This window comes from Phoxinus phoxinus (assembly GCF_949152265.1).
Source record: "Phoxinus phoxinus genome assembly, chromosome: 3".
NCBI lineage: Eukaryota > Metazoa > Chordata > Actinopteri > Cypriniformes > Leuciscidae > Phoxinus > Phoxinus phoxinus.
This window is the reverse complement of record NC_136878.1, coordinates 14282067-14301636: the sequence shown is the minus strand read 5'-3', so window position 1 is coordinate 14301636 and position 19570 is coordinate 14282067. Positions and strand designations below refer to the sequence as shown.

At 36.3% G+C, this 19570-nt stretch overlaps 2 protein-coding genes across 3 annotated transcripts; one reads left to right on the top strand and one right to left on the bottom strand.

Annotated features, from left to right (window-relative positions):
- Positions 1 to 1171: 1171 nt before the first annotated feature.
- Positions 1172 to 6691, top strand: LOC306994785 (E3 ubiquitin-protein ligase TRIM69; the record flags this gene model as incomplete). The annotated part of the gene is made up of 10 exons (XM_079605588.1): positions 1172 to 1196; positions 1541 to 1665; positions 1925 to 2005; positions 3664 to 3774; positions 4159 to 4290; positions 4387 to 4515; positions 4944 to 4995; positions 5166 to 5192; positions 5318 to 5344; positions 5456 to 6691. The coding sequence occupies 10 exons, from the start codon at positions 1172 to 1174 to the stop codon at positions 6019 to 6021; spliced, it is 1275 nt and encodes a 424-aa protein (XP_079461714.1). The 3' UTR covers positions 6022 to 6691.
- Positions 6692 to 6828: 137 nt separating this feature from the next.
- tp53 (tumor protein p53) lies at positions 6829 to 19312 on the bottom strand. Of its 2 annotated transcripts, XM_079607302.1 has the most exons (11): positions 19106 to 19312; positions 18369 to 18446; positions 18086 to 18125; positions 17817 to 17987; positions 15153 to 15336; positions 14949 to 15061; positions 14672 to 14781; positions 11948 to 12087; positions 11749 to 11843; positions 8080 to 8183; positions 6829 to 7950 (listed from the first exon to the last, which is right to left on the bottom strand). In XM_079607302.1, exons 2-11 carry the CDS (start codon positions 18422 to 18424, stop codon positions 7860 to 7862), a joined length of 1104 nt encoding a protein of 367 aa, XP_079463428.1. In that variant the 5' UTR covers positions 18425 to 18446; positions 19106 to 19312; the 3' UTR covers positions 6829 to 7859. The 2 variants fall into 2 exon arrangements, with proteins under 2 accessions (XP_079463428.1, XP_079463429.1); XM_079607303.1 differs by lacking the exons at positions 6829 to 7950; positions 8080 to 8183 and adding an exon at positions 8196 to 9108 and having other exon boundaries at positions 19106 to 19308.
- Positions 19313 to 19570: the final 258 nt, after the last annotated feature.

The following is a 19570-nucleotide window of genomic DNA, read 5'->3' as shown; positions in this document are numbered from 1 at the left end:
TTGAAAAGGCTAATAATATTATGCAGCTAGAATTAATAAAATACATTTAACTCATAAATTGGACTCTACATGAGATCAGTGATTCAAGTCAAATAATTGTGAAATTATGAAACACAACCAACACCATCAGATCAACGTTTCTATTTGTTCATCTGGCTGTTATAACTCATGTACAGCAGCCAAGCAAAACTTAAAGTTATTAATTTAAGGGTGAAGAGCCCAACTAAAACACACACCGATCTCCATAATGGTGACTTTAATTATGGTTTTCTCCTTCAGTGATGCTTGTTAACATCAGGTGTCTTCAATGTTGGCAATAACATATATTTTGTAAATTTTACTCATTTTAAATGGTTAACATTTAAGGAATTAATTTGATTAATTATTACTAAATTCTAATTTGTTAAATTTAATTAATAATATTGCTTGTAATCTGTTGCCTCATTTTTATTAATTAAATATAAATAAAATCTATGTTTTATTTTTTACAGTGCATATAGCCTACCAACAAAAGCATCTTTTTCAGCCTAAATAAACTGATTACATAAGCTCATAACGACAAAGCCCTTATCACTGCTCCTCCTTTATAAGTTTACACCAGTTGATAGAGATATCATGTGTCTATGACTAGGGTGGATTGAGGAGTCAAAGGTTGTTGTCTAGTTATACAGATGACATGATAGAGAATCTGGGTCCTTGTGCTCTGGTTCTGGCGGTGTGCACCACACATCTCTGAGCTGGCCTGTTTCCGCAATAGAGAAGGTGAGGGATATAAACTTCTTCCTTTAATTTAAACATAATATTTTAATATAAGAGAGAGATAGAGAGGCCTCTTTCAATTGTCTGGTTAATTCAATAGTCAGGAAGTAAAACCTGTCTGTACTTTCACCTATATTTGGGATATATTTGTGTTAATTTTTATTCCTAATCATTTAGTAGTAACTGGTATTTTAATTAATAGCAATAGTAATGTTTAATTTAATGAATATATTTCAATTATATTGAATTCATTTAAATATTAGTATTTATAATATAATAATCTGATTAAATTACATAATAACATATTAAATATATAATAATTATTAAGTACTTGGATTGATGCCGATGTTTGATGAGCTTTGTGTTCTGTATAAGATACTCAAGAGAAAACTGGATTTTTAAATCAGCCAACATGAAGAGTATCCTGAAGGGCAAACGTAAGTTTAAACATTATGATTTAAATGATAATATTATCCCCTGGTTTCACAGACAAGGCTTAAGCCTAGTCCCAGACTAAAATGCTTCATTGAGCATGGTTTAACTAAAAGCAACTTGCACTGGCACATCTTAAAATATGTCAGTGCCACTGTTTTGTCTCAAGATGCACACCATGTTTTTTTTTCTAAGGCACGTTTATAAAAGCTACTTAAATGTCCTAATTGAACTAATGCCTAATACTGGTTTAATCTAAACCCTGTCTGTGAACCCAGGCCTATAACATTATTTTATAGTGTGTATGTTTAAAAACTAGAAAGTGTATGTTTTGTTGTGTATATAACAGGATTTGAAGCACCTGAAGCTGGTTTGAGTAACTCTATCGGAGCTGTGCGCTGGGCTCTTCCTGATGAAAGTCTTCAGGCTCACAGCTCCGTTCCTAGCCAGAGCAGTCAGACCCACAGACAAAAGGTAAGAAAGAAAGAAAGAAAGAAAGAAAGAAAGAAAGAAAGAAAGAAAGAAAGAAAGAAAGAAAGAAAGAAAGAAAGAAAATAGAGAGATAGACAGACAGACAGACAGACAGATAGATAGATAGATAGATAGATAGATAGATAGATAGATAGATAGATAGATAGATAGATAGATAGATAGATAGATATTTTGTGAATTGTTTTGAAGTTTGATGTTTTTGCCTAAGATACCCTTAACCAGTCTTTCTGTTGCTATACAGGACTTGAAAGATCTCCGCAGCCTGCAGGAATGTGTGAAGTTTATCACTCAGTGGAAACAGCAGGTGGAACATGTCTGCAAGGTAACGTGTAAAGCTTTTAGATTTAAAAAACATCGGATTCCACAAAGCTGCAAGTAATTACAGTGTGAAACTTCTTTAAACTTCCTAAATACAAGATGAAAAAATGAGTAATGTAATGACAAACAAAACAACTTAAATTATTCTGTTCAAAGTGCCCTTCAAAGGCACAACAACGTTGTTTGGTATTTGCAAACAGACTTGACCAACAGTGAGCAAGTGTGATATTGTTTTTATACACCAGTTCAAAAAAAGAATAAGACGACCTTGGGTAACTTACATTTTTAAACACAATTGCCAGTTCCTTTGTCTCTTTTTCAATAAAACGAAAAAATAACTGTTGCGAGTCTATGTGCAACACATAGCATTGTATCAGTGTTTTTGAACAAATCGGTCAGGTAAATGATTCAAGGACTCACATCATAAAGATATTGGCTGCATCTGAAATTACATACTTCCCTACTATATAGTACGTGAAAAACAGTAGGCTATGTGACAAAAGAAGTATGACCGAATTAATATCACTCATAAAAGAGTAGGCAAAATGTACCCGGGTGACCTACTTTTTCTGGCGAGATTCTGAAGTGTGCATGACTTTACTGTCCCATGAGGCCATGAGAGAGCATTTGTGAATTGCAGTGAAGCTACAACTGATGCTAGGTCACATTATAATGACAGCATGGCGAATGTAATATATCCAGATTAAATTCATACTACACTCATTCATACTATATAGAACTTACTTTTTTAGTGGCCGTGAAGATTCACATGGTTTTGTCCCTGAATGATTCAGAGTTTTTGAACGAATCGGTTGAATAAACAATTCAATTATTCACTCATTAAGAGAGTTACATCGCCACCTACTGCGAAACAACAGTGAAGAAAAAGTCACTGAAAAACAGGTTTGGAACAGGAGGGACCAAATGATAGAATTTACATTTTTGGGTGAACTGTCTCTTTAATGTTATAAAGGTCGCTTGGCAACATCTTATAAAGTAAGTGTTTATCACCCGTTGACAAAGCTAAGTCCATAGAAGTTTCATATTCATGTATCATAAAGCTACTGATAAGACTAAATTAAAGGTGGGGTATGTGATTTGCAAAACGGCTGTCAGATTTTGAAAATACACAACTCAATTGGTCCTACCTTCTTTCCTTTGACTCCACCCATTCAAATAACATGGATATGGATGGGGGGAGGGGGGGATGGTACGACCGATTGATTGACGCACTTACTGTCCAATGATTCTAGGTGGTCTTGGAAATGATTGGCTGGAGTTTTTCGAGTCCTGCCCGTTCCACAGATGATTAAATTGCTTAATTTTTATTTCAGTGCTTCTAACTCAGTGGCTGTAAGTGGGATAGGAATAGGATTTTGTTTTGAAAAAATGGCCAAAAAAGAGAATTATATACCCCACCTTTAACTCCATGTCACTACCTGTCATGATGGTTGTATTGAACTAATGGTGAAATTCACCATGGAATGGTGAGGTAGGGTTTCTGTGTTATGAAATTGGATTCCCATCGCGAGAGTGGGGAAAAAGGAATGTGGGATATCCTGAATGCAGACTGTAATGGATGTGTGTTTGACTACACTTACAGTATAAAATATCACAATAATTTATAAATATTGACTGTGTGTGTGTGTGTGTGTGTTTCAGCCTGGTGCCAATGCAGACGAAGACCCAAGTATGCATGCAGAGCCACGTAGTCTGGAGCAATGCCGCAAGCTCATCTTGGAGTGGGCACAGGAATTCAAGAAAGTTGACAATGTGAGTTTGACTAAAAGAGACATATGTATAAACAAACGACACTGATATCAGTTACGTCTAACGAGTTTACAAACATGAGATGTTCACTGAAATATTTTGTTTTAATATAGAGAAAGTGTATAAAAGGGCATGGAGTTGATTAAAATGTAAAAAAATTATGCTCTTTAGTTATGTAAAATATGTATGTGTGTAGTATACATACAGTACTTATAATATGCCAATAAAAAAAATACACAAAAAAGCAGAAAAAAGCACCCCTAGTGGTCAAACTACGAGATACTCATGGCAGTCACCAATCTTCTGGAAAAAGAATAACATCTTGAATTGTTTTCATTAAGGTCATTGTTTAGATTGTATCAGTTTATTATTTTCTCCTACCTGTAGTTGTTTAGTGAGAGCACATGGCGACAAGAACGAGACGCGATCTGGCAGCAGAAAGAGAACAAGGCTGATTCTGCCAAGCACATGGAGCAGAAGATCATGGAATGGGCTAAAGAGCTACAAACTGTGTCAGAGGTGAGATCAGCGTGTTTGACCCCATGAGACATATGTGATAAAATGTAAAAATGTATATACGGTATTTGTGTACATGTATATTATTCCTGTGTGCAGTGCTGTGGTGTGATGAGGCACGAATTAGCCCAGTTTCTAAAGCAGCTGGAACTGAAGAAGAGGAAAATATTGACTCTATTGCCATTTCTGGAATTCATAACTTGGTCTCTACTGAAGCAGGACAGCCAGGTACAAGTTTAGATAAGAGACCAATAAACTAAAAACTTTTTTTTACAAACATCTAGCAAGAGTCCATAGTTTGCAACCATATACTGAATCAACAGACAATTTAAACAGTATCAGGAGATACTTTAATCACTGCTGCTTATGTAAATAGTTTGTCACAGTTTACAGATCATCACCATGCCCAAAGAAGCATATTCTTTTTTCGCTTTGCGTTATTTATTCTGTAAAATTGCTTTGTGCTTTGGTTATTTGTGTTTTCGAACATCCTAGACCTTAATGGCAGTTTGCTGCAGAAAGAGATTCCGTTCTAGAGATTCAGTTTCAGAGATTTCAGGTTCAGTTACAGAGATTCATATATATTTGTATACACACACACACAAAATAACATAATCAGTATATTTAGATGTATTATATTTATAATGTATTTTTAGGGTGTGGTTCCTCAGCTATGGCTCCTTAGCAAACATCGTACCTGGAAAACAGGTAATTTTTTTTTGTTTTTTTTACTTAGACCCGTCAATAGATTGAAATACAGATTTGGCGATTTACATTAAACTCCATTTAGGACAAAAGTTATAATTTAGTGATTAAATGATATTGACTACTCATACTTATTATATACAGTACAATTCAATGTTTAATTGTTTTGACAGAGACACCAAAGTACATTCCAAACTCAGGTACAGATTTATGTATTTATTATGCATTATCTTGTTCAGCACACAATTTAATGTGGCAAGCATCTAACATGTCATTACTTTAATCATCACTGTGATAGTAATGTTTATCACTGTTTTTTCCTTAGTGTGGAGATGGATCCGCAGTGCTTCAGGTATCCCTGATTCAGACCTTTATGAATAACCTGCCAATAAAAATTAGTTTGGGCTTAAGAAAGCTTTTAAATTTATATTTGCACCTGTTCCACTTTATATCCTCTGTTTAGTGGACATCACACTGGACCCCATGACTAACCACCCATGGTTACAGCTGTCAGATGACAAAAAGAAGGTACAGGAAGCTCTGAGTGAAACCGAAGTGTCATTCAGTAACCAGCGTTTTGACAGCTGGCCGTGCGTTCTGGGCCGGGAAGGGCTCACTTCCGGTCGGTACTATTGGGAAGTTGATATTGCCAACAAAGGCTACTGGCGTATCGGAGTGACCACTTCCTCCTCCAAAAGGCAAGGCCGATGTCCCATGAACCCCTGTGAGGGCTTCTGGACAATATGGAGAAGCACACGGCAGTTTTATGCATGCACCAAGCCGGAGACTGAGCTACCTCTTACACTTGTTCCCAGAAAGCTGGGAATCTACCTGGATTATGAGGAAGGGCAGCTATCTTTCTACAATGCAGAGACACGCTCTCATATGTTCACATTTACTGCAAATTTCAGAGAAAAGTTGTACCCACTTTTCGCACCACTGGATGGACGTACGCTCATCACACTGTCCTCCACAGTCAATTCAGAAACGTCCTCTTTCGACGTCTCTATAGATCTACAGTCCTTGTAATACAATGTCCTCATAGGGCTTATGAGGGCAGCAGGAGGGACTTGCATACAAATATAGCGGCCAGTCATCGGGATCCAAGCAGATGATCATCTGTCAGATCTAAAGGATGACATCCCATACTGTGAAGATGTTTTGGTTGTACATTTCAACTTCAGCACAGTTGCAAAGTTCTGAGGATTTTCTAAACAGAAAATTCCGAAATTATGATTGTTCTACTCTCTATATGTACATATTTTGTGAATGTTGAACATTGTGCTCACAAGTCAGGTAGTCCTTATGAAGCACACCAGACAATCATTTGATGAATCTTGTCATTTTTGTTAGGTTTGCCTCTGAATGATATTTGCCATTTCATCCGAATCAAAAATAGTAGTACAATAAAAATAGCACCCCTTATGTACACTTGGGTAGTGGGTGGGATTTGGAACCAATCTATTAAATTTGGGGGTTTTGTTTTTGGTGTGTGTGTGTAGTCTGAGCTAGTGTTGTTTGTTCTATGTATTTACTTGAAAATCTCTTAAAATAAAGTATAAAAAAATATATATTGGGGGTTTTGTGAATCCAATATGATTTGCTGCTTGGAATGCCAACAATGAATGCTTTGAGACTAAAAATAGAATTCAAAGCTCACAATATGATTGTCTACAAGCTCCAAATTGGCAGTCCTAACCCCTAGCACAATGTTATGTTGGTTGCATGTTTTATTATGAATTTTACATGCATGAAATTTCTTTTAACTTATTTAAAACTGCATAAATGTAAATGCTCTACCAAAAAAGAAATCAAGACACAATACATTTTTTAAAAAGCGTGTATTTAAAAAAACATACCCAGATACAAATAAATGCATGTGTATATGTATAAAGGCAACTATACATGTACAATAACATAAAACAAAGTATTTTTTAAAAAAGCATAAAAATCTATAGTAAATTAGAACAGTATAAAGTTTTATCAAGATTACCAGGAGGGACTCAAACATGCCCTGAGTATCTGCTCATATTTAGGCATTCAACCCATAACCACTTACACATAAACGGTTATTTCATGGTAAATCTGACTGGCCAGTTATGAGTTTTTATCTTTGCCATATTACTGAAAACAACAAATAACAGGAGTAAATCAAGAAGTAGTTCAAATGGCAGTATATGGTATATCTTCAGACCATAACAGATAGATTTAAAGGTTTGTTAGACCCATGTTCTACTCTTTGAGCAAGATAAATCAAATAAGGTGTATTCTTTCATACATTAAGATATAAAGATGAAAAAAACTTAATAAAAAGGATTCCAAATACAAAATACAGTGTTGATTTTTTGTTATTTTTATTACAGATTTTGGCTTGTAACCAGTGCTGCTCGTTTCATCTATTATTCATACTCTTTTCTTAAAAAAAGCTGGTTACAAAATACAACAGGTTACAAAATACTGGTATAACTAAATTTGGCCAACTAGTAATTCAGAGACAAACTCCTTTACAACCTAACCAGAGTGCAGAAACTACGAGTTAGGCGGCAAGTGACCTGCACTGACCCACAACAGGAAAAAAAAATCCTTATTGCTTGACAAATATATTTATCAGGTCTGCAAAATGATGGGCCAGTATTGCTTCTCTAGTGCTGATAGAGCACAACACTCCATACAGTACCAAGCTGATACTAGCCTTAGTCATACAGAACTTTTCTGGATCAGCTGACTTACACATGTCCCCGTGGAGTTAACAAGATGAAATATGACATACAGGACTGAGGGATCACATCACTATGACAAGTTTTGGTCAAATAAAGGTAGAAAACCCCCAAAACTCTCCTTTCTTTTTATTTCAGCATCCCGCCATCTTAATCAGAATCACTCTTCTCATCCTTTACCATCAGTTTTTTCCCTCTTTTGGGCTCAGGTGTTTGGCCATCTTTCTTGGTTTTGGACAAGCTGAATTCAAAATTCAAAGAATGTTATGGATATATAAGTGTCGAATGAGCTCTGTTGACAGTCATTGTGTAAATGCTGTAAAAGTTGATTACAAGACAGAAAAATATGCAGTTGTGAAATAACACTTACATTTTCTGCCTGTACTTGTCTACATCACATTGAGGCACAACGTCGCGAAGCTCCAGGCCGTCGTTAATCTGTTTCAACATTTCAAACCTCTCCTTACCCCTCACCTGTGTGAAGAGGTCATGCATACAAATAAACCACAACGATTTTGTTTAAAGTCTTATCCAACAATATTTGTAATACACAATGCCAAGTTTTAAGTATTAACTGGATTAATGCAAACTAGGTAAGGTATATAAAGCACATTTAATACAGTGGTAATTCAAAATGCTTTTTACATATTTTTTTTTTGTAATCAAAAAAGGTTAAAAATACAATAAAAAGAAGTTAAAAATAAAGAAAGACAAGAGGCTAGAGAAGAGAGAGATCATTTATATAACTATATATATATATATATATATATATATATATATATATATATAAATAAAATAATCATAGTCAGTGCCTTTAGCAAAGAACATTTAAAAAATATATATTTAACACCTACTCTAAGTGGGTTATTATAGCTTAATGTTAATCGCACCAGGCACTTTTTGTGACTGCAACATATTTAGAATTTTTTTTTACTGTAAGCTGTTTGTTAGTGAATAACACAGCTTTTTGAGATTAAGTCAAAAGAAAAATTTGGTTAATTCCAGGGTATATGGAGACAATTCCAAATGCAAGACTTTGAGACCTTTTAAGATCTGCACAAATTAAATGAATACCGTAAATGTTAATGCCAGAAAAACCCCCCATACAACCTCATAAATCATATATCTCAGATTCTGCAGGGTGCAGCACAGGACTTAATACTTTTTAACAGCAAAACAGGTTTAAAAAACTCAAGACAAGTTTTATTCAATATATACATATTGGTTTGTGTACTAATATAACAATACATACAAATTAGAAGTCAACCAATACTGTAAAAGCTATATACTGAATGCGTTAAATAATGTTATTTCCTTTCTCTGACCCAAAGGGTGGCCCAAAGAGAAGCTACAAGAGTTTACATTGAATTAAATGGAAGATACAGTTTGTGTAAAAACACTAAAACCAGAAAGAAAGAAAGAAAGAAAGAAAGAAAGAAAGAAAGAAAAAGTTAATTCAATCAATCAATGCCTTTTGAAATGTAATAATCAGTAATCACAGTAGACCACATTTAAATTCCTGTTTTTCCAGTCGTAAATTTAAAACCTCTTACATTTGATAATTAAGAATTGTGCTATACCATTTAAGATATTTAAACCTTTCTTATGACCTTATATTTGATTAGGGATGCACAATATATATCGACCACATATCGATATCGGCCGATAAATGGTCATTTTTTATTTTATCGTTATCGATCCGATAAGAAAATAAGGCTGATATATCAAAGCTGATAGAAAATAGATTATTTACATCCGTTGAGAGATGCGCGCTGTTTGGAATGATGGTTTTGAATGATTGGAATTAGTGCTGCCGCGATTTGTCGACCATGCAAATTAGTCGACGTGTCGTTTTACTATTGACCGCCTATTTATTTTTGGTCTCCAGTCTCAAACGGCTCACTGTAATTCACCTCCACACACCAGTCTGTGCGCCGTGCGCGCCCTGCTGGTTAATCTGCTATCCTCTTCCTTCACGTTCCCGCCCCGCTACACCTTCACTGCTTTGATATGAAAAATTGCAGAGGCAGGTGACGGTGCTTTCACAGTGGGCTTGTTTGCTGCGGTCCGAGCTCGATTGTTCCCGGCGCCCCCAGCAGCATTGGTCTGGTTTCACACTCAACTTGATTCTACCGAACCCTGGTGCGTTTGCGTGCATCTTACGTCACCGCAAACGTGCACGGCGCATGATAGAAAACAGAATGCGGGTCAATATATTGTTTTTTAAAATAAATTCTGCGCAGCTGTGTGAACAACATAGGTTTACTGTGTGTGTCTCGCATAAGGTGGCCTTCTGCTGCTTGCAAACGGACTCTTTTGAGGAGACAGTGGATTTCCAAATTTGTTGCCCTGATTCCACGCGCTATGCGCGAATACACTGCAGGCTCACTCTCACTCGTATCCAAGGTAAATCATCAACACTATCATCCCTCACATGTGTTTTATTTAACTTAATACATCATAATCAGCTAAAACGCATGCGCAGGTCACTTTACTTCCTGAACAAGTGCGCACCCGAGTCCGTGCTTTCACATTCACCCGAACCGCGCGCGGCACAGGCACATCATGCACGCAAGTGTAAATGCGAGCTGCATAACGACTAAAAATGAGTCGTTAGAGGCAGCTCTACTTGGAATCACTTCGAATAGGAAGATATGTTAAGAGATATGTTAAGTGCAAAATGTGCACCACAAATCGGTCACACAGGCTTCATAACATTATAATATTAACACGCCTGAAAAAAGAATGTTGTGAACTTGTGTTCGCCAGTGTTTCAGCGCGACGAGCGCGTTGTGGCGGAAAGAGACAAGCATGTGGCGGAAAGAGAGACAGCCTTTATGACAAGCACAGTCAAGTTCGCTTGAGCACTTGCAGCAATGTGCCATTGTAAGTTGTAATATGTTTATTTTTTGTGTATATATATATAGGGACGTCCCGCGCTCAATGCGCCATTTGGAGCAGCCATCTTGAAGGAATAGAAAATGCTAAACCGCCGGTGATACTACAGCTCGTCGCAAAATATTCCTATCATCGATGCTTATAAGTACGATGACATGGCGTAAAGAGTTAGCTGACGGCCGCTGCGCTAATAATAGTGGTGGGGGAAAAAATTTATTCTGTTCAATATTGAGATATTTTGCGCACGCAATTATATCAATACTGTAGTGCTAAGTATTGCAATATTATAAATAAATATATAAATATATAAGTATTATAAAATAATTATATTATTAGTATAATAATAATATACTAATAATATATATTACACACCTCTATTAATAGATCCATTGCCACCGAGTAGCTGACGGATGTATTCCGTCAAAATGGCTGACACGCGGCTAGGGGTCACGTGACTGGGAGATCCCTATATATATATGACTAATCTAATATAGGATGCGTTTAGTTGAATTAATGAACGATGCAGTAAGCTTAATTGTACTGATCATCTTTATCTTTAGCGTGCGCAGCTCAAAACAGCAATGCACATTTATAACTATAATTGTAATGGCATAGCGCAGCTCAAACAGCAATGATGTAATTTGAAACAGTAAGCCTAATATTAAAGATGTTTACTATTACTGCAATATAAATATTTTTTTCAAAAATATTGATGCGTTATTAATAACTAGCATTTTTTTGTTCTCATATTATTTTCATCAACAATATGGTTTGATTAAAATAATTTATTTATTGTCTGTGCAATTCTGTTTTATTTATCCATGGCACATGCATTTTGTTTCTTAATATGCAGCCCAATGTTTGCATTATTTAGGTATTTTATTAAAATATTTTGTTAAACAATACATTTTTTGGTAACACTATACAATAAGGTCTCTTTTGGTGAGCCTTTTGTTTATGTATACACAGGCTATCAAAGTATATCAAAATTTGTATTTAGATTTATTGGAAAATCTAAATTTAGAAAAATCTTACATATTGTGCCTTTAACACACAGCGACCCTGAATGAACCCCTCAATAAAGCCGACAATAATCTCCATGAAAACCACAGAAGAATGATAAATAAAAAAAAGTGATCACCTGCAGAGTGTAGATTTCTTCATCACTGCTGGCGCTCAGCTTGGCCTTCTTGGCCTCAGGCCGAGATGTAGATGAAGAGGATTCTTTCATCAAACCTGCCATATCAGATTTACATTACTATAACATTCTGAAGAAATGTATACTTTTATTCAGCAGTGTAGGTGCAATCTAACTGAATTGCATTCACACAAAAACGTACTTCGTTTGGTGGTAGAGGGGGTCTTGCTCACGGTTTTGGTCTCCTGGTCTTTCCTGAAGTTGCTCTCTTCGGTTTTCCTGTCTCTTCCTGGGCATGCACAGACACGCACCTCAAAGGATCTGCGGCCCAGCATCTGACCGCTGAAGGACAAGAGTAAAACAGATTTGATGATCCTTTGTGTTAGGGCTGGGCGAAATTGCAAAAATATCATATATAATTTTTTTCAGGAAAATTACAATTCACGATTTTATCACAATTCTTTTTCATGTTGGTTTTACTATTTTGCAAGTGACTGAGCATTACAGCCAAGCTAATGTCCTTATTTTAAAAACAAAGCCTTCGGTAACAAAATGTAAAATATCAAATAAAAAAAGAATGGCAGACATTTAGGGCAAACTGGCAAAGATAAAAATCTTTGTCATTAAAAAATAAGAGCAATGATACACTACATATACAAAACATAATATACAAATGAACAGTGCTTTATTTGTTCAGCTACAGTAGGTAACAAAAAATAACACTACATAGACCTCACTGTATAAATTATACATTAGCTGCGTTTACATGGACCCTTATAATCGGATTGAAGGCTCAATCGGATTGAAAAACCTTCATCTAAACACCTTAATTGATCCGATTGAGCTCGATCCGATTGAAATTTCGATCGGATTGAAAGGGGTGGTTTATTCCTTTTGTAATCCGATCAAGAGAACATGTAAACACTTAATCGGACTGAAAACCAAATCTGAAAGGAATGCGCATGTGCAATGACAGCTACCGAGTTTATACAGTACGATTGCGACTCGCATTGTCAATGGTATTGGTGCTCTCACCCATGGGCGTCAGTTTGGTTTGAAATGTGCTGGGGACAGAGACGCATAATTTTTTTCTTTAAACACTTGCATTTTCCTATCAACAGTGGAAACAACTTTAAATACTCAATCTTTTCTGGTCATACAGAAAGGAATAATGCATCAGTCGCAAGTACTTTTATTTGGGTAAACTCACAATAACAAGAAAACGTGCTTTTGTAAAATAAAATAAAACAAACAGGGCGCGCTATAATTATCTCCATGCGTGAACTGGAGCGCGTCTCAATAATGAACTGAAATACAGTGTATAGCCTCAAAAATATGATGAATATTTCTATATAAAGCTCGAAATGTCCACTTTTAAACTAAAAAATTTGAATCGAAAGCAAATACCGGCTGATTAGGCTGTAATCCATATGAAAGGTGCATTTCTCTCTAAAGGCGCATCCACTCTACAGCGGAGATGTATATAGATATGTTTGGAGCCGACACTGATTTAGAAATATATATTTTATTAATAAACAATAAAAATGCCTCATTATTTTTTCAGACATATTATCATTAGTCTGCTTTTGCCGGTGCTTTGCGGCAAGATTTGTGCTTGAGCCCGGAATAGGCTAGGCTATATTCCTCCATGCACTCAGTATTTAAGCAGAAATTAATATTACCGTGAGAAAAAATAAAACGAGCTCCACAGAACATAAAATATTCATTTTATTTTATTTTTCGTGTTCGCATTTATGAGGAAAAAACGATGTTACGGACGTGACAGTTCTCGGTTACGGACGTGACTGCTCTGAAATCGGCACTAAAGTATGCTTTAAAACATTCACAGACCTCAATCAGAAAGCACAAAGCCTTTCTTTAAAGTGAATTTCGTTTTGTATTAATTGTATCTTAATTTTAATCAATGTTTCAGCAACCAATTGCCTGGATTTAATAAATAATAAGTAAAGCAAATATATCTATATCGCGCTCGTCGTCTCCTAGTTAGCAGCTTGAGTACGTAAATGTTAAATCTGATAATAATAAAAAAAAAAAAAAGAAGCAATGGTAAGAGGGTGGCTGTTATGCGCATCGTGGAACGGCGGCGGGAATCGTCTAGTGGACTGATTGTGCGTAACTGCGCATGTCTAAAACGATCAAATCAGATGTAAAGCTTGTGACATGTAAACGCGCACATCAACCCGATTACTTTATTTGTCGTCCATGTAAACACCTTGTTCGGATTCTTTAATCGGATTGATTTCATTCGGATTGAGCCATGTAAACGCAGCTATTGATTCTTATTAAAGCTACTATTAAAGTTCTCAGTCAAAATACTTTTTAACATTAAAGAAATAGTTCAACCAAAAATTAAAATTATAATCATTTACTCTCTCAAGTTGTTTTAAACCCGAACAAGTTATTTTTTCAACAGAAGAAAGAAAAGTTTACGGCACGACCCAAGATTCGCACGACCGGCTCGCTCTGTTTTTAGTGTCCCCGCCAGCAGCAGAAGTATAGCGAGCTTGGAATAGTTAAAGAAAAAAGTACTCGGTCTGATAATTATGATGAGCTGTCGGACACGGGCCGGGCTAGGGCCTGAGCGTCTCGGGCCAGGGCCGGGCTAGGGCCTAGATTTGAGGCCCGTGCAGGGCTCTAATGGGGACCAGCAACTGTTTGGATAGCCACATTCTTCAAAATATCTTCTTTTGTGTTCAGCACAAGATAGAAATTAAAACAACATTAGAGTGAGTAAATAATGACAGATATTCATTTTTGGGTGAACTAACCCTTAAGCGCCAGCATGTTTACTATTAGGCGACATTTTAATCGTCCATCAACAAATCGTGATACTGCTCGGACACCTCTAGTTCACATAGGAATGCAATTCACTAACAGAGGAATAAAACATCCCCTGCCTACTTACTCCTGAGTCTCCAGAGTGACGATTGTGAGGATGGGCCGGCGGTTCATGCCACCCATGCAGCTACTATTGCACATGTAATTATACAGTATTGTGATGAATTCTGATCCCAGCTGCAAAAAAACAACCAAAAAAAACATGACGTTACAAAAACTCACAGGTGTGTTGCGGCCAAACAATACATGTTGAATGAAAATGAAAATTGTCATCTACTTAACCTCATTGTTCATTGTAAATCTTGCCATCTAATGCCATTACAGATTCAAATATTGAGACTGACCTGAGGAGCTTCATAGGGCACCACTACACTGTGCCTGGAGGTGATGTCATCTTCCTTGTAAATAGCACGCAAGTTTCCTTCCACTCGGATCAGGTGATTAGAAGGAGCCAATCCTGAACAGAGAGTACACAGACCAGTTAATGGCTTTTAGTAGATCAGGTGAGAGAGCTTAAAGCTGGTGTTTTCTTGTAAAATAGTGCATACTATCAGTATCAGGTGTTCTCTCGTGGTGGGGGCAACGGCGGACCACCTCAGCCACATGCTCAGACTTTTTATAAATGGCTGTGGCTCTGAGCACCGAGCCTTGGGGAGGGGCAACTTCCACCACCATCTGAACTGGACACGTTTTCGCCAACTGGCAAAAGAGCTTGTTCAGGTCTGGGGAGTACTGCAATCAGAGAAAAAGAAGAGATCATTATGAGATTTATATAAATGAAAGTTACACATTGGAAAAATATTAGAACATAGAAGTAATTAGTATTCGTAATCACACAAGTTAACAGAACATTCATAACATTTGTTACAATTCATGAGAATGTTAATTGAAATTAGGAATGGGTTAAGATGGCTGACTAGCTGTCCAACTATCGATTACTAGTTGATTAGTTTGGTCGACTACTTTATCTAGATCTTTTTTCTTAGCAGTGGGGCATTAAAGTGCATGTTGCAAGGAGAGGATTTAATGGGCTGATAGTGTGCTTGCTAACAATAATTTTCAGGACAGTAAAACCTTCTTTGGGATATTGCATCTCTAAATTTGTCCATTTAATCCACCACCACTACAGTTCACAGCCTTTAACAATAAACTTCTGTCTGACAGGCTGATTTTGAGAATATGTATTTGCTAATTGCTAATCAACACTTTTAATATGCATCTGTGTTATGCCAGAAAAACAAAGTAAAAAATAATATATATCAGATTCAAGTCTATGTTTCAACTGACCAAAACTTAGTACGTACGAGAAAGATAAGCAAGCATCAACAAAATTCTCAAAAATGTCACAACAAAAGCTCACAGACCTTAAGAAAAATAAAAAATGCATCCAGACACAATATAAAATTATACATTTTAGATAGAAAAAACATAATTTATCACATTTCCAGTTGAGTTTTTTTTTGGAATTGTATTTTCCTCTTACCCTTCCGATCATATGCTGTCTTGTAGTTTCTCACAGGATCTGAAACACACCAGTTTGACTATCTTTTCCTATAACAATAGGAATATATTCTACTTTCCATCCTAAAACTGCACTAGAGGACACACTTCTCCCTTCAATGGATAGGCTGGAAAATTTTGGATGCCAAACGTCCCTGCTCTGAGTCTTGTAGACTGCAGTTTCTGCTTTGGTAGAACCAGAAACTCCCCTCCCCCACTGCTCTACAAGGACAAGTTCAGACATGTTCAATCATGTTCAATCTCTACAGATACCACTTACTAAAAAAACATTACTGCTTATATTGTATTTAAAAGAAAGAAAGAAATCAAGGAACAAAGACAAAAAACATGAAATTAACAAGGAGATTTCACTCATATAGGACTAAATAAAAACTACTGTCAGATTCAATATTGTTAGATGACTAAAAAAAGACTAAAGCTAGACATATGACTCATTACTGAAGTTGAAAGAGCTTCTTTGTCATATTATCTTTTGTCAAGCAGCCATCTTAGAGCAACACCTCTTTCTACAAACTGGATGGTCACAAGAGTGTGTATTAAACTGTATTTTTAAAAGCACAGAAAAATGACCTAAGCTCTAGCTTGTTTCCTAGTCTGGCTTTCTAATAAACCTGACTTTGTATGTACACTATGAATGTTGTTGGCACTTGAATTGGATGAATTGCTTATATTCCTCTGTTGTAAGTTGCTTTGGATAAAAGCATCTGCAAAATGCATAAATGTAAGGCAACCACACAGTCATTATAATATATATATATATATATATATATATATATATATATATATATATATATATATATATATATATATACACATTTCTTGTAACTATATGCAGTTTTATTTTACATACTAGCCTTTATCCATTCACCAAATTGTAGGGTCGCACTACATGCAAGTATATGGCTAAATAGTCTTGCTAAAAAATAAGGACTTAAAAAGGTCTAAATTGAACCAAATAAGGTGAAAAAGAAGAAAGTGGGAAAAAAGATTTGGTGGGGGGTGGTGGCGGTGGGGCACTTTTTTTTTCTTTTTAACCCCAGCGCTACCGGAGAAGATTTTGTTGCTCCACATGAGAACATGCCCATTCATGTCTTCAGACAATGGCGTAAGAAATGGCCAATTTCAATTTCTTATTTGCCCACTCCAGATGTTAGATCAACAAGCCTAATGACTACAACAGCTATCTCTGAACTCAAGTGGCGAATACACAAAAGAAGGGAGGTCGGGAATGTTTTACTCGGGACAGGAACGAAGGCGATGAAGAATGAATGAAGTCTCGTGGTATCCTGGCAACATTCCGATTCAGTGGTCACCAGAAAGAACAATTTGAGTCTACCTCAGGTACGTGTGCATCCATGTTCACACTTAAGATACAAGTTACAACCTACTGCATACTAAAGTTAGTTTACTATATTGTCACTAAAAATTGTAGTGTAATTTATAATAACTATATATCATCAGTAACATGTCACTAAGCCCTACTTTATTTCAGATTAATCTAAAGCCAAACAGAATATGAACAACTAATGGCAATCAGACACTAACATATTGATTTTTCATTTATTTAGGATGCTAGTGTATAGTGCATGCATAATGTGAGATAAGGGGAATTATATGGGTGAAAGTCCACTAAAATGTCACATTTTATGTAAGTTTAGTATAGTATGTGTGCGCATGTATTTTTAACTTACCGTGCAGGTGACAGACTTGGCTGTGCCTGATTGCGGGAACTGCAATTTAAACCCATGGTCGCCAGGATAATCGGTGGCAACTGGGACAGTCGAGGTCAGTGGGGAGGTGGACGGCTGAGGCGGTTCAGTCAGCAAGTTAAAGATACTTGGGTCAAACGAACTTGGAAGGTACTACAGACAAACACATAAGACAAAAGAGTTCAGCATTAAAAATCAGTTGTGAATATTAAGTGTATGCGCGTGTATACGTGCCATTAAAAGAAAATAACCTCATCATTGATGTCCCAAGGACCACCTTCTGGAGCTGAACTGAGACACAAATTGGGAGAAAGCGAGAGTTAGATTATCATTAAACTAATAAAGCACACACACAACAGAGTACTGGTTACTGATGACCAAGACTAGTTTAATGGATGCAAGCAAAAATAAACAAACACAAAAATTCCTTTAATGACCCACATTATGACAAAAAGCTGACATAATATTGTCTGCTCCCATATAAAACTGACCAGCACCAAGTCTCAGGAGTGTGATCCTTCCTTGCAAACTTACATGAGGTTCCGCTCCCAGAGGTCAGCAAACTCTTGACTCTCAGGATTTTCTGCCATGTCCTGTTTCAGATTCGCAATACTACAGACAAAATAGAAAACTAAGTCCTCTGAACACTTGATGGGAAATATTACAATAATATAATACCTCACGTTCGCTCAATTTAAATACGCGATGTTGTCTCTGCGAAGATTAATTAAACATCCAAAATATCGTTTGTAAATATAATCGCAAGTAGTTTGGTCGAATGACAGCTTGGTAGAAACGTTAATAGCAGCGATCGCTAAGTCGTGAAGATACAGCTTAGCTAAGTAGCTAATTTGTTTCACAGGCTAATCGCACGTTAGTAGATCTCGTTAAAGTAAAGCAAAAAGTGTATCTAGACATAAAATACACATTTCTTTAAAACAACAACAACATTAATGTATAACAGTGAAGAGCGATTTCCCCATTTTTATCAGCTAACGTGAACCCACTCCACGGTTAGCACTGACGTTTCAATAACGTTTAAAGCGCAGTCGGGCCTGTGACTTTCCGCTTATGTTAATTCATTAGTTGTATTCTAACATTTTAAAGCGATTTTTATCACATCGACGTCAGCTCGTCAAAATACATTTTTTAACACATTAAATTATTTTATACTTCAAATCCCGACACTAAAGCGGGAAAACATTTTCAAATCAAACATGCACAAATGTAAGTTATGTTCCTACGAATCAGCACAAGTATTTCTCTATTACCTTGCGACAATTTACTTTGCTGACCTCTTCTCCCAAAACGGTTATCTCGTTGCTCTTGCTGCGGTGATGTTTCGAGTGACTCACCCCAATGGCTAAAAACACAACAACAACAAAATGGGTTTAAACCCAAAGCAAAATCCACGCGTGGAGTTTGTGGGGATTCCCCGACAGGAGGAGTCTGCCTACGTCAGCGTCACCTGACTGACTACAGGACAACGAATTAAACGAGAGATAAAACAAATTCAAATTACAGCAGAAAATAAACGACACCTCGACGACATTACGTATCCATTTTTTTATTTTAAATAAAATAAAATATCTGACATGTTTGCGAAAATCGATCATGTTATTTCAAAAGGCGTGGAATCTGCGCGCTCACGCGACCCAACGCAAAAAAATAAATAAAAGACCAGATATTTCTATTTCTAACAACTTCCTCATGAAAGTACAAATCTTTTATTTAAT